Raw genomic sequence first — 16920 nt, 5'->3', positions numbered from 1 at the left:
CTCAGTTCAATACCTGAGTAATTGGCAAAACATCAGTGACAGAATTGGCCTAAATATCATCGACAATTTGATGACTTACTCTTATCACAATGATATACATCTTCAGTGGATCCCCTCCCACGTGAACCTTCACTTTAATGATCTGGCCGATGAACTGGCCAAGGAGGGCTCCAATGATCCCATAGATAGTAGTGGCCTTCTAACATACAATGAAATCTATGCAAAAGTAAAGGCCGACAATAATAGGACTTGGAGGATTCCACCTAGTCGTGAATGGTATCAACAAAATAGTCCTGGGGCTGCCCTGGAGCTAAAAGGTGATAGGAAACTACAGACAGCTATCACAAGACTAATCACTGGTCATACCCGCGGACTAACATTTGTTCAGGGTCAAAAGACGTTCCCTGTATGCCTAAAATGTAGTGCTCACCAGGCTTCACTTGATCATTTGCTGACCTGTATGGGACTGGAGAAAAATTTTATTTTGGAGGATCCGCAGATGGTGTTTGATTTTCTGTCGGTGAACGGTCTCCTGGACTTGGTCTAGCCTTGTTCTGGGCCAAGAGGAATAAGTACCACCACCACATACGCATTTCACCTCATTCTATGTTTAACCAAGTATAGTTTTAAAAAGTGACCATACAGAAAAGTGACCGAACATTTCCAGCCTCATACCATGTAGCCATATATTTCTGTACAAAATAATTAGGAGAGAATTAAATGAGGTAACTAAAACGGTTATTTAATTTTGTTCTAATAATAATCCAATGGCATTCGGCTGTTCCATCACAATACTGTGAAGCGAAGCAATAATCAAAATAAATGTACATTATATTATAGATGGGAAAGATGCATTTAAAACAAACAATTTAATAATGGATATTTGTTTTTCGATTGGGGGAATCATCAAAGAGGGGTAAAACAGAAAAAACTAACAAAATGGAAGAAAATAGAGGGAAATAAATTCAAGTCTAAGTTGAAGCAATAAACTGTAAAAAAAAGATAATATTTTACACTTTTATTTTTAAATCAAATACTTTCCGAGATCTTTTCAAACTATTATATGGCTTTTTCAATAAATGCAAAAGAATGAGCAGTACACACATATTTCACCAATAAAAAAGCAGTCACAAGAAAAGTTTCTTTTTCAGTAAATGTGATGTAAACACTACTAAAGAACGTTTTTTTCTCTTTTTTTTTTCTTTTTTTAAAGATCGAAGGGAATTTCCAAAAGAAGAAAAAAGAATAAAGAGAAGAAATTCTTTTTCGAAAGAAAAGTTAAGTCAAAAATGACGAGAGTTTAATGAAAAATAGAAAGAAAAATTTTCCCGACGTACCAAAGGACTTAATGTATCTAAGCATAGCCTTTTCCTATTAAATATGGCGCCTGATGATATTTAGAGAGATAGAAAAGCTTAATACTTCGCAATAAAATCCAAGTACCGAAGTAATATTTATTCATCTTCTTAAGTTAATATAAAATAAGAGCAATCAATAGTTACTTTTCCTTCAGGAACGATAAAACGAGTTTGGTACATTTTAAAAAATGAGAGGTCTATTATTAATCTAAAAACAAGTCAAAATGATTCAATTATTACAATTGAAGAGTTTCGGGTAACAGTGATATGCCACATTTTTTCAAAGGTGACATTTTTATATCAAATTGTACCTTAGTATTGTTTTCAGAAAGGTACTAAAACATGTTTTACGAAAGTAAATTACATGATAGAGCAATACATAGAAACATTTCATTGCTAACAAAGAAATCGTAGCATTTTACTCTCAAAGTGCTGTTATGTTGAATCACTTGAAAATATGGCTTATTATTCTATTATCCTTCACCTTTAAATTCAGAACACGTCGTTCGAGAGGTGAAAAATTAATAAATTATAATTAATTTTCTATCACTTGCACATGTTATCAATTAATATGATTTTAAAACTCGCATGTTTTTACAATCAATGCATCACAGCCAAACTTGAAGATTAGCAGCATTTATTTAATATATGCCGTATTTATTAAGTTCATTTTTTATTTTGATAATATATTTATAAATAAAATTATCCACATGCGCATATAGGTATTCAAATCATTTAAAGTCAAACCAAAAAATAAAAAAAAAGGAAAAGAAAAATTCTTTCCATCAACAACGTACACATAAAATATTCACGAAGCCAATAAAAATGATTTTTTATTTGCTGAGGGCGACAGAAAATGAGATTTATAAAAACTGAAATCATATTTGTTGCGCATATCAACAATTGCGAACATATTCTGCTATATTTAAAAAATGGAAGTAGATATAAAAACGCATATATTTTCAATGCGTAGCGAAGTTTTTATGATTTACTTTGTATTTTTTGTAGTCGTGGAAACCAATGGAGAAAATAAAAAAAGTAAATCTGTTCTCTTCGGAAAAGTGTATTACTCATTACAAAAATATTCCGCCTTTTCACGAAAGGGGGAAAAAAAATATTAGGAAAATTTGAAATGCTTATTTTATTACACGTATTGATTTTTTGATATAAAGAGTAATGAAAAAGTATTGCACTTGTAATTTTTTGAAATTACAAATATTACTTTACGCATATTAATAAAGAAAATTATATTTAATCTGCAAAGAGAAGGAAAAAAAGGCTGAGAGATATTTGCATGCATGATAAAATTATTGTTACTTAATATATTGACAAATATTTCCATTTAAAAAAAAAAAATCTTGAAAAGTTTAAGAACAGGAGAATGAAGAACTCATCTATAATTTTAAAGTTAAAAAAATAACCTGTCCCCCCACTAATCTTAAGAAATACAAAAGCATTTAATATATATACCGAAGAGCCATTACATTATGACCACTCTGCTAATAACATGTAGGACCACCTTTAGACCTCAAAACTGTTAGCACCCACGGTGGCATTGATTCCACAAGGTGCTGATAGGTAGTCTGAGGTAACTAGTACCAAGCGCTCACCAACTGGTCGTGCAATTCCCTCACATTGCGAGGGGGTAGCGTGGCAGCACGAATTTGGTTTTCCAAGTAGGACCGAAAATGCTCTATTGGATTAAGGTCATGTGAATTTGGGGGCCAAGACATGACTTGAAAGTCACTGGAATGTTCCTCGAACCAATCCATGACGATTCGACCCTTATGACATGTTGCATTATCCTGTTGGTAAACACCATCCCCCGCAGGAAAAACTGTTACCATGAATCCTGGGTGGCATTCAGGGTGAACCTGATCTGCAACTATGTTCAAGTAGCTTACAGACATCAGGGATTGTTCTATGAGGATTATGGGTCCTAATGTGCCCCATGAAAACATTGTTCCTGGGCAAGAAACCATGAAAACCTGGGCGAGCCCATTGTTATAGATAAGGGGGGTCATAACGTAATGGCTCTTCGGTGTATATATATATTAACTATATATTAACAGAGCTAAACTAAACAACCACTAACATTACGAAATGTAGGTAAATTCCTAATTTTTTTTAATTACATTAGACTGAACAAAACGAAAAGGGGATTAAAAGACTACTGGACATATTGAGATTATTGAATTGGCATTCGCCTATTCTTTGAGAGGGAAGGAAAAAGAAAAAAAAATTATGGAACAATTTTAATTAACATAAAATTTAAATCACACTAAGAATTAAAGCTTTCAGTGCAAAAATGTTATTGAGTCAAGCAATTTAACGGTTAAATTAAGTAGATACATTTTATAAAATAAATGAAATAAATTGCATTAATCAAACAGAAACGTAGAACATATTTTTTTTTTAATTCTAATAGAGCCTTATTTTTATGCAAAATAAAACCATTCTATTTTGTTAATTTATAATTTTTTTTCAGTTTAAAACCAAGAAAAAAACAGACCAAATACTTTTAATTAAAAATTTAATTTAAAACGTAAAATATGGAAGGCGCCTTATTTTTCAAAATCACAGTGTTTTTTATTTCGATTATCACTTGCAATTATTTTTATTTATTTATTTGTTAATTACTAATTGGTAAAAAGATAAACGCACGCTGCACTTCATAGATTAAAATTACAATGTGTATATTCAGAGATGCCAACTTGCTCCGGACAGCAAATATATATTTTAAAGTGGTAGTTTATCAATTGTGATTCTTGGCTTAATAAATTCAATTTAGTATATTTTTATCCACCACTATTTATAAACAATTCGTGGGATTATATAATTCACCACTTTATAGTACTTATGTCGTGCCATACCCTTTAAAAAGCAAGCAATAATAGTCAAATATTTGCAAAATTTATTTTGTTGTTATCTACCGTTTTACTAATTATTTTGGCTTGTCCGGAGCAGTTGGCATCTCTGTATATTTACGTATATTCCATAAATAGTACGCTTTTTGTAAATAGTGCGATTTTGTAACATCTATACTTTAGCCTTACATTATATTAGAAAAGAAATTATTATTTAAGAATATCATATAAGTAAACGGAAATAAGAAAAAAGTTTAAAATAAAATAAAACATAAGTTTAATCGGTTGGATATTTAAATAAAATTTATTTATAACTGGGGGAACTTGGGAATATAGGGAACTTGTCAATAAAAAATAAAACGAAAGTGAAAGCAAGTTGAGATTTCAAACAAAACATCACATTTCGTAACATTATTGAATTTTAAAACTAAGTATTCAAAAAGTAAATATTAATGCCATTGCGAGCAACTAAGCATAAAAAATAAATTAGAATGGAAAAAATAAATTAAATATATGTACAGACAATTTAATGATTTATCCAAACATAATAAGCAATTAATTTCAAAAGAAATATTACTCATAACATATAAGTAAGAATATTAAACCAAATCATACAAAGAAATTTTAGCAATTTAACAACTGATATTGCTATTCAAATATACGATATGCATAAAAATACGTAAATACAAGCGGGAAAACCAGTTCATTAAAAAAGATTTTATTTCAGACATTACCCAATATCGATGAATATATTAAAACATTCTTATTGGCATATTTCGCGGAAACCTGAGAAATGCGGAAAGTAAGATATAGAAAATAAATATTTGTTTTCCCACGAAAATCATTCTGTCCTATCTTGAAAACCATTATTTTATGTGATTTTGTTATTGCAAGATTCTCCGTTCTCTGGTTAAGTAGGTTATCACTGCGAGGAGAAAAACAAAGGAAATTCTCTCACATAAAGAATCCTACAGAAAAAAACCACGTTACAGATAGTTCCATCTCTGGTCATGTGGCAGCAATATACAGAAATTTGAATCAGTAATAAAGGAAAAATATTCCTCTAGTTAGATATTTTTAAACGCGTTTCTCAGATAAAGACACGAGAATTTGAATTTACAAAATTTTGAGAAATTTGAATTTACTGTATTAATTATGTGGCATTACCAATACTAAACTTCTTTTGGTGATACTGATGAAGTTAGTATTACTAATGCAGTGGTGCAAGCTGCACTTAAAAACGTAGAGTGTGGTAATAAAACTACCTTTATAAACTATACTTATTTTATTTCTTCTCGAGGTAAATCACATTCTTAGCTACCAAAGCTTATTTATATGTATTTCTAACTCAATATCTAACTCTGAAGTCAGAATTTTTTTTAATGTAACTATTTATTCAAAATTTTAGTTTATGCGTAATCCTAATGAAGTTAGTAATCTTAAATATCATTTCGTAATCTCAATGAAGTTGGTATTACTAATGCCACTTAAGTAGCTAACTATTACTTCTTTTCGTAATCCCAATGCAGTTGGTAGTACAAGGGGTGATCAAATGAAAAGGTACGAAACGACACGGTGGGTACAAATGTAGACTTTATTCAAAATATACACCATAGGCCTGTGCACAGCGATCCCACTGATGAACAAGCCGCAGGATTCCTTGTTCCCAGAATTCCTGTGGTCTTGACGAGACCCAGTCCTTCACAGCGTCCTTGAGTATGTCGTCCGAGTTGAAGAGCTTCCCTTTCAGGTGTTTCTTCAGTGGACCAAACACATGGAAATCGCAGGGCGACTAGTCCGGATTGTAGGGCGGATGGTCCAACGTCTCCCACTTGAACTTGGCCAGTTCCATATGAGTGAGTCTGGAGATGTGGACGCGCGTTATCGTGGAGCAGAACCACACCCTACGTGAGCAGCCCCAGTCTTTTGTTCTTGATGGACCTGCGTAGGCGTCAGAGTCTCTCACAGTACACATCGGAGGTAATGGTTTTTCTGTGCTCGAGGAAATCGGATAACACCTCGCTGCTCCTCAATCGTCGAATTTTGCAACGCGAACGCCATCCGGTTCTCATACGGACTGCCGCATCATTTGGACGCCGCTTTTGATAAGAGCCTCTGCTCTCTCCTGCTCATGCGGGCACCAGCGCATGCTCCGATCGCAGTCAGAGACTCCAATCGCATCCCGAGATGTGTCGCTACGTTCTCCCATAGCGGAATATGCAAATATTTAATTGTTACGTTTTTACGTCGTTTCGTACCTTTTCATTTGATCACCCCTTGTAGTAATTCCACTTAAGATGCCAACTTCATGCCTGCCCCAACCTTAAATATCAGTGACATTTATTAGGTGCTTTGGAATTTTAACCCTTTATGTCACCGTGCTGCAACAAACACAAAAAACATATGCATTTTCACAAGAGATTTGAAGGATGATTTTGCCAGTTACTGCAATCCTGTAACATTACTTTTAACAAATATAGTTCAACTTTTTACTACCACATGGCGATACTCAGGTAATTGTCGCTTATGAAGCTGCTCACATTTGTTTCAGGAATATTACACAAACTGAATTTTTTAAATATTTGAATCTTAATGTCATTTTCCATAACGTTTAAAAAATGATCAAGCAATGTTTTGTCATTTTGCATTATGTCGTAAAAAATGTAACGAACCATTTTTTTAATAAATTTTTAATTTAATAATGATAATTTTTATTTTCCATGTGCTTAAAATGATGTATTATAGGGTAATTGTAATTTTTTTTTCCCAAATCGTGAATGTTGAGATAAGATGTCGTTGGTTAAGCTGCCTGCATAAGAATTTTTAGTTGATTTGACAATTCGTAGCAAAAATTTCGGTTTTTAAAAAAGCGTACCAGGGATAGAAATTAAGAACAGGACATTAAAGATAGTTTTATTCTGTAAATATTTTCCCAGCACCGTTTACATGTGTCTAATATACTTATTTTTATGATAAAAAAAAGTTAACAAAGTGAATTTAAATCAGAAATTACAAAAAAGAGAGTGTGTAATGCTTATAATTATGATGAAATATGCTATTTTGTGCCAAAAGTATAGGAAAAACACGAAACTGGGGGACCACTAATTGATCTTAAGTAGATCCGATTAGGGCCGTCTCGGTCCGAGTCAAATAGAGTAGTGCTGGTCTAAAGGACTACCATTAATTTAGAAACCTATGTAGACTTTTCGGAGCTGCTTAGAGTAATGATTTTTCTCCAATTTTTTGAACCTTATAATTAAAGTATACAGGGTGTCCCAAAACGACCGCATAAACTCTGCACAGCTAGATTCCAAGTTGGGAGTACATAAAAACTGCCCACAGAAGCTTTCCTGTACGATCCATAGTTTATGAGAAAAATATGAAAAACAAAGTATGACGTCACTGCCGGTGTAAGAAAAAAATACTTCATTGGACATTCCACGGAGTGCTCAAGCCTGCCTCGACATGCACGGCGGACACTTAGAACATCTGCTTTAAATTGCGCATAGTATACTGCTGTTGATATGTTCAATAAAGTGTTTTTTCTTGCACCGGCATTTTTCTCGTAAACTATGTATCGTGCAGGAATGCTTCTTTGGGCAGTTTTTATGTTCTCCCAACGAGGAATCTAGTTAATGTGCAGAGTTTATGCGGTCGTTTTGGGACACCCTGTATTTATCTAGAATTACAATAAATAATGCGTTGTTTTAAGACAGTTTAAGTAACTTATAACTGACATGAACGTAACTAAAATTACTAATCTCAATTTCTAAAATAAACACTAATTTCTGGAAGGAAGTCTTTAAAAATTTTCTTTAAAAAAATGACATTTTAGCGTAGTGCAAAAAAATAAAGATTGGAATACGTTTTGAATATTATTTATTTATTGAATGCCTTTTTAGAAATAGGTTAGAGTGAACTGAGATTGAGGGCGGTAACTAGAATAATAATGTTTTCTATTTAATAATTTTTATTATTAACTCCATGCTCATAAAGTCTAAAGTCTGAGAGATTTTAAGCAACAATATATAACATAAAATGTCTATGAAAAGTAAACTATAAAAAGAGTATAGCAACAAATTTTTATAGGCCAAACGAAAATCTATAACAAAAATAATATAGTTAATTATATTATTCTGAGTTATTTATTAAATCCTTAAGAAATACTTTGACATCTATTAGAATACCGACAGAAAGCTTATTTTAATGCTCATTTTATTTGTTAAAAAAGCGTTAGGATGTTAACGTTTAAGAATACCTGTCACGAAAATAATTAAATCTCAGATATATAGTAGCTCTTCCTCACAGCATGAATGTTTTAAACATAAAACAGCAACTCCAAGCATACTTCATTAAACAGAAAATCCTGAGACAAAATGAAACTCGGGGGTTAACTAGAGAAGAATCGAATGTCCCCTCCAGAACAAATAAGATTAATCAAACAGAGTACGATTGGAAAATCTCTTCCAACTGAGTTTCAAACATCCAATTCATTAGAAACGTGATTTCTTTCTTTAGGCTTAGAATAAAGATGTTGAAAGGGAGTATAAAGGCTGATAAAAAATCACACAAATGTCTTTTCAAATATTTTCTATGATCTTGATTAAAAGTCGACTTATTAAGTTTTACAAATGTTTAGTTTACACAATAAATCGGACTTTTCTTTATGGAAAAAAATTTTTTTTTCTTCATCAAGAAACTATGACATCATAATTTGAAAAATATGCATTTATAAAAACTTTCTTTAAGAATCTTAAAAACAGCATTATGAATTCAGAACTTTATAATGATTTTAGATACCGGCAATAATTTATTACTTTCATTTAATTTTGTTTAAACCCCATTTTCCATTTTCCACCGAAGAGTCATTACATTATGACCACGCTCCATCGATAGCAATGGGCTCGCCCAGGTTTTCAGGGTTTCTCGCCCAGGAACAATGTTTTCATGGGGCACATTAGGACCCATAATCCTCATAGAACAATCCCTGACGTCTGTAAGCTACTTGAATACAGTTGCAGACCAGGTTCATCCATTCATGGCAACAGTTTTTCATGCGGGGGATGGTGTTTACCAATAGCATAATGCACCATGTCATAAGGGTCGAATCGTCATGGATTGGTTCGAGGAACACTCTAGTGACTTACAAGTCATGTCTTGGGCCCCCAAATTCACCTGACCTTAATCCAATAGAGCATTTGTGGTCCTACTTGGAAAACCAAATTCGTGCTACCACGCTACCCCCTTGCAATGTGAGGGAATTGCAGGACCAGTTGATGAGCGCTTGGAACCAGATACCTCAGACTACCTATCAGCACCTTGTGGAATCAATGCCACGGCGGTGCTAGCAGTTTTGAGGGCTAAAGGTGGTCCTACATGTTATTAACAGGGTGGTCATAATGTAATGGCTCTTCGGTGTATATATATTTTTTTAAAGTCAAAATACTTAGGAAGATAACAATAATGTTCAGCAGAGCACAAATACTAGTTTTAGTTAGTAGGAAAAAAAATAAACTAATGAATACATTAAAAAATATGTATTTGTTCTGCAAATAATGATGATAATAAAATTCTTTCTTTTTTATGCCCACTTCCTCTAAATTACTGTTAAGGAGTATTAAAAAAAAAATTGAAGACTTCTTTTTGTCTTGGATTCCACAGGACAAAAAATAAGGTATTGATAAGTGCTTACTATTACCATTCAAGACGGGAATCATTAGTAAAAAATTTTTATATTTCTTCCTAACTTTTATCTCCCTTTTTTTCCCTTTAAAATTATTTATTTACTTGATTATGAAACATGATTCCGGACAGTGCTTAACGGTTAATGGCTTTTAAAATGTTAAGACTTAATGACATTAATAGGGTTCCAGGCAAAACTGCTGAGAATGCTTCATTTTTGGCCCCAAAAAAATACCATAATCCTTCGGCAAATATAGAAAATTTTTAATTCAAATAGTCTGCCGTAGCATTCAGAAAAATAATAACAAGCTTCAGATTACTTCAGCAGAGAAAATAAATAATACGTTAGGTTTCTCTTAAAGATAAATTAAATGTGACACAAAGAAAATGCATGGAAAGAAGAAGAAAAAAACAGATTATCATACAATAAACTCATTAAATTTCTAAATATAGACACAGACACTCTTATTTTAGGATTATACTACAATATTATTCATAATCCATCATTTCAAGGAAAAGGATAAGCACATTAATTTAAAATAAAAAGAGGAAACCGACAGGAAGGTCTTCTTCAAATCGATGAAGGCAGACAGGTGTCAAAAGAAGTGAACACAAACATTTTTGCTCAAAATAATTGTGTAAAGAGGATAAAGCTTGAGCCCGAAACTCATCTTGATGCGACAACACCCAGTGGACGCCCCCTTTGTAATCGATAATAATCCTCTTCAGCGGAATAGCGCCCCAGTAAAATATATATAGCGCCCTCCCTCCGAAAACCATTCCTCCTTTTTTTGACATGTTCAATCCTGTCTCGCGAGCTCCTGAGTAGAAGGGGGCAAGTATTTTATTTTCATTACGTGAACATATATTTTAAGAAAAAAAATCCGAAATCCCCCGAAATAATTTTCAGCTGTCAAAACTGAATACCAGAAGAAAAAAAAATTATCTTCTAAATTTTTCGAGACTGACGATGAACACGTAAGAGTTTTTAAGTTATTTGATTCTTTATCCATAATAAAATATAAGGGTGTTCTTTAATCGCCACCTTTAAAATTTACTTTTAGAATCATGTCCTCCCCTTCCTTTTTGACGATTTCATTTTTGAATTGTTTAACATATTTTTAGAAATATGTTAAATAGGGCAGTGGAGTCAGAGTTACTTCGGTTAAAAAAAAAAAAACTTTTCAGGAGTTGAAATTGGAAAAATTTACGCGACACAGACTCCGATTAAATATAAGTTATGTCCAAAATAAAAAAAGTTTCAAACATTATTCAGACAATTTAGTTAAGTGAAAAAAATATAACTCAAAAGATTATTATGAGGATTATTTAAATAACTCATTACATTTGAAGAATTATGACCCTATTTATTAATTTGAATTATTGAAAATGGGCAACAGAAAAATGTTGAAAGTTTTAAATCAAGGATATTACTAAAGGAATAGTTATTAATAAGTTCATAAATTCAAAAGTTATATTTATTTAGCTAAGTTGAAAATAAAATTAAAAAGGTATAGAGCGTATCAAATTAATGCATCATTTGCATTGTTCATGATTATACATTAAAGAACTTCTTTGTGATAAGATACTTATGTACGTGGGAGTGTGCGAGTGGAATATTGATATTTAACTCTTTTCTTAATGTTTTTACACAAAATTCAATATATATTTTTTTAACTATTATGTAATAGTATGAAGCGTTATTTTAATTAAAATACCCTTAACTCTAATCGCACATAAAAAAATAGAAATACATAATTTCTAATTAACATTTACTTACTAAACTATATATATTTCTCTTACACGGCGACAAAAAAAAATTCCATTTTTCTTTTACGCGTTGGCAACAAAATCAAACGCGTGAGCTGTCATAAGGATGAAAACGTAAACGGACAAGTTTACAAATTTCGGAGTGAAATTTATTTCCTCGCATGGACAACGAAAATCTGAAATAAAACTGAGCTATAAATTAGAAAAATTCATATCAAGAAACAATAATTCATAGAAAAAAAAAAGTATTTCATATTGTGTTTTAATTATACCTATGCAGCTTCAATAATAATTTTATTCACTATTATTAACTGAGTTATTTTGTTTTTTAAAAGCATAATTAATGTTTAATTTTCTTAGAAGTTTTTCTATTGTATGTCATTTATTTAAATTTAACTTAAAGTGTGTGTCACTTTTCTGTTTAAAGTGATGGATCAAATATCTGAAATTTATAATTGTATTCCTAACGAAATTCTAAATTTTTGTTTTTTAACATAATTAATTATTTGTTCCTGTAAGTTTTTCGACTACTTGTCATTTATATCAATTTTAAAAAAAAATTAAATAACTTACAATTTACTATAAATTTTAATTTTTAAAGAGGAATTAGTTTTAAAAGATTTTGATTAATAACATAAATTCCTAAGGTTTTACGCAAGAACACATTACAAATAGCTTGCAAAGCAAAACCATATACACAGGAAAGCAGACAATCTTCGGAACTGGAAAGCATCAGCGAAAAGGGGGCGGATCCCAATTAATTTAATCTTTTCCTAAAATTCGGTTTAAAAAAGAAAGTCGAATATAAGTGGGAGTTGAGCTTTCAGAAAAGTCCAGAATCAAAAATCGAATCGAACCAACTGCAGACTCTACAGTTCCTTCTTTAAGAACGTTGATTATGGAAAATATAAGACTGTTCAGAGGCCAAATCATAAACGTCGACTACTACTTTTATCCAGCGTATCATAAGTTGTTCATTCCTGATTTTGGCATGATGCAATGATATCCTAAATATGATTGCATTCATTTCATCCTAAATATAATTGTAAATATAATATAATCCTAAATATAATTAAATGCACACTATGCAAAAATATCTTTCTTTTTTTTATTAAATTAATAAAACAAGCTACAAATAGTAAACTATGAAATTTAACTACATTAGCTGCAATTTATAATTAAAAATTCACAAATACTAATTTCAATAGCTTGCAACAGTGAAAGCGCTCCAATTTCTTTAACACTTTTTCTAAATAAGCAGAGATGCCAACTGCTCCGAACACGCCAAAATAATTTGAAAAAACGGAAAATAACTACAAAGCAAATTTTGCAAATATTTGACTATTTTTCCTTGCTTTTTAAGAGGTATGGCACGACATAAGTACTACAAAGTGGTGAAATATATAAGTCTACGAATTATTTAGAGATAGTGGTGGATAAAAATCTACTAAATTGAATTTATTAAACAAGAATCACAATTGATGAACTACCACTTTAAAATATATATTTGCTGTCCGGAGCAAGTTGGCATCTCTGAAAAAGTCAATGAAAGTCAAGATGTAGTTAGTACTGTTGATCAATTAATTGTTGCTATTAAGACTTGACAAATGCAGATAAAAGCACGGACGTAATACAGACTTAACAATGATGTGAAATTACCTGCGCAGTCTGGAAAAATACAATGATATCCCAAATATCCTTTTCATACATTCACATCAACAACAATTGGAACGTTAATAAGATCTTGTTTTCTTATTCATTAAAACGGCACACTAAGAGCAGTTACGTGAAAAATTCAGAATTTGAGAACTGCTAAAAAATTCAACCGATCTTTTGCATTCCAGAACGACAACAAGGAATAAGAAGTGAAAGTATTGAGCATTTCCCTGTTGTTCTGCTCTAAAACGGTTTTTAAAAAAATACTACACGCTCGGACAAGCATTACACCACTGGATCTGCCATAAAAGGTGACGTTTCAATTCTTCTCAAATAGTGAATGGCAACAAGATTCAGCAGACACTTGTTCACAAAAGCGTGGAATGGAGAAACTTTTTTAAAAAAAACTTCTTTTTTTTTTTACTTGCCAGCAGTATTGAAACAGCCATTACAATACAAAAAGCCAGAGGCACGTCATTTTCTCCTTTTTTTTTTTTTTTTGAGGTTTATCTAAATTAGATTTCAGAGAATAAATTTATCATTTTTAGAGAAAAGTGTCAGCTTACAATTTATTAACTAGAATAAATTTTCAGAAAGTTAGTGAATAAAAGTGAACATAAATAAATTGACTTTTATGGTAAAATTTTTTGCTAATTTGAAGAGAAAAAAAGAAGAAAAAAAACAGAGGGTTATAACTTAAGAATTAAAGAACTGATTTAAAAAAAAATTCTGAGAAAAGATTAATAATTGTAAATTAAATTATTAATTTGCGAAAAATTAAGGTTTAAAGTTACAACTTAATTATAGAGTTGTTAAGAATAAATAATAAGCTTAAGAATTAAAGAATCGCTGTGGCTAATAAAACAAAGCATTACAGGTTAAAAAGTAAAAGAGTATTTGTAAAGAATAAATATATTGCTAAGGTTAAATTTTAAAGAATTGTAGTAACGAATATATATAAAATTACAAATTGAGAATTAAAGATTTTAGAATTGTCTTGAAATCTAATAAAAATAATATGTCATGTAGCGATTCACGTTGGAAACACAACTTTAAAATTATTCGCTTTTTAAATTAATGGTATCCAAAAATAATTCTAATTAGCAAAATAAAAACCTAACAGCTAGAATAACGTTCGATATAATTATCGGATTTTTATGGAATAAAAATGGGCAAATAAATGGTACGAGAATATCTTTTATTGTATCTCAATTAGCCAGAGGTGACTAACAATATGAAATTAGACTGGGGAAAAAACGAACTTTATTTTAAACGAGTGTAAATTAAACACGCTCATACCTACCAACTTTTACGCATTTGGCGTACAATTTTATTTCTATATTTAAAGTGGTAGTAAAATGTATGCTTTCTTCATATTCCTTGCATAAATAAACTTAATTTATAACTTTTTGACCACCACTATTTTTTTTAAAAAATTAAGTATATATAATAATATATAATACTTTTGTGGTAGTATAAGCTTTTTCAAAATACTGCTCATGTGTCTGCCCAAAATAGTAATTTAAATTCCATTTTACTACCTCTGAGGAAAATCATCCTCGAAAGGATTAAATGCTGGCAGGTATGCACATTCTTAGAATTCCGATTTTTATTACAAAATATTAAGTCTTGCCTTTATTTCTCGTTTGAAAGCTTCCTATTGGCCATATCTATAATTCCTAACACTCATTTAAACTTAAAACTGGCATCTTATTATGCAGTCCCGTTTTTCAAAGATGCCATCGACTGTTTCTTGCCAAATGAACTTAAATTTTTATTCATACAAAAAACACCCAGTCTCTTAACTAACAATCAATTATTGCATTCAATTATTAAAAATTCAAGCCTACAATTAATTATTAAAAAAAATTTAAATACTTGTCAAAATAAATTAATATTGTGTAATTAAGATATTTTCTCACAAAAAATCTTAATTTTTTGCCATCTTCTAATAAGGTGTTCTATCGCGTTGAGATAGATTTCTCATAATAGAAAAATTTAGTGGAATATGACATTGATACATGACAAAAAATTTAGTGTGTCAAAACACTTAATGACTGAACTGCATAAATAACACATTATTTCAAATTTTAAAAAAGCAGTTTTTATTATATAAACAAATGTATTACTGTTCTGATATCATGTCGTTTTACTTAGAACCTTTTATTAAGCTCTTAAATTAAGAAAGACCACTTTAACTATCTTTCACGAAGTCATGGTGCAATGAAAGAAAAAGTTGAGGTGACTGACATCAAAAGTCCTTCACATTTATGCATAATCTTCGCATGACACTCACTGTTAATGAAGCTTCTACACTGGTGTTACCAAATGTCGCGTAAACTCATGCCTCCTTACACAGATGACACTTTTTTTTAAATTTTATTTTGGCAATGATTTTTTATTAAAAAAATTTCGGTATGTTCATTTACATACTAATTGCTTTAAAATCAAAATTTGATCTAATAACTCCTGAAACCATGTGAATTAAATACTCGTTTAATTTGCTTCAAAGTAACTTTCACCTGCGAAGATGTACAGTACGCAGAGAAATAAATGTAACACCCTGAATAATTTTTGATTTAAGGATCGAATTTTCACGTACTAAAACTGAATATTTATGGTTCGTTAGGGTTCGTTTCGTTCCTACAAGTATACTAATTTATTATGGCAAACGATATTTTAAGTTAAGAAATCAGCTACAAAAATATACTTTTCTAAATAAACATACCTTTTATTTCGGCTATTTGGATTTCTAACTCTCAAAATATAGGTAGGGGTAGCCACAATCGGGGGAAAATGGTTCAATAGTTTGGTCAGGTGAGCAGTTCAAATTTAGGACCATTTAATTTTAATTTTTGTACATTTCACTATATCTCGAGAAATTTTTAAGCAAATTGAAAAAATTTTGAATATAAATGTAAAATTCATTTATTTAAAGACAATTCCAGACAAAACCGAAATTTAATAATTATTTATTATTTTTTGTTTTATTTAATATCCCCTCAAACCATTAAGATTTAGTTATAGTACGTTAAAATCCGATCATAAGATCAAAAGCAATTAAGGTTGTTTCGTTTTTGCTTTTTGCGCACTTTGCTTCTGTACTCGGATTAAGATGCTTCAGAAACAATTGTTGAAGTCTGCGTCCGGAATGATCTTTAATTCTGACGTTGGAGCTCCCTTAATGACTTGAGACATCTTCAAAACTTGTGGACATGAATCACTCAAACAAATTCTTCGAACAAATCTTTCAGAATTTTTGTTCTTTGAAACTAAAAAACTTGATAATAAAACAAGATTTAAAGATGTCGAAGAGATTTCAGAAAGAGAAATCTTTCTGAAACTCTTACAGCAAAGTACAGAAATCCATTAAATCAATAAAGGTTAATTCGAAATATATTAAACGGTGCGTAAATCCCACAATAGTTTCAGGAGTTATTAGAAATGTCTAGTAAATCAATCACCACGCCTTGTACAAACATATATAAAAGAATAAACACCTTTTTTCCCATAAAATCGGATTTAAATGAACAATAACATGACCTTAAAAACCAAAACGAGTGTATCCAACTGAAAAAATGAGGGAT

General features: G+C 30.9%; 1 protein-coding gene across 6 annotated transcripts in view; it reads right to left on the bottom strand.

Moving 5' to 3' along the window:
* Positions 1-16920, bottom strand: part of LOC107439384 (ecotropic viral integration site 5 ortholog) — a 122967-nt gene that overhangs the window by 61276 nt on the left and 44771 nt on the right. Inside the window, exon 1 of one of the 6 annotated variants that reach the window (XM_071184436.1) lies at positions 13337-13525. The exons of the other annotated variants lie outside the window; for them this stretch is intronic. Coding sequence (XP_071040537.1) covers positions 13337-13383 — 47 coding nt within the window. The 5' untranslated portion in view covers positions 13384-13525. Of the gene's footprint in view, positions 1-13336; positions 13526-16920 lie in introns of those variants that run through there. 6 annotated transcript variants of the gene reach the window in all.

This window comes from Parasteatoda tepidariorum, chromosome 8, assembly GCF_043381705.1.
Source record: "Parasteatoda tepidariorum isolate YZ-2023 chromosome 8, CAS_Ptep_4.0, whole genome shotgun sequence".
NCBI classification, from domain to species: domain Eukaryota; kingdom Metazoa; phylum Arthropoda; class Arachnida; order Araneae; family Theridiidae; genus Parasteatoda; species Parasteatoda tepidariorum.
This window is presented reverse-complemented; position numbering and strand designations above follow the sequence as displayed.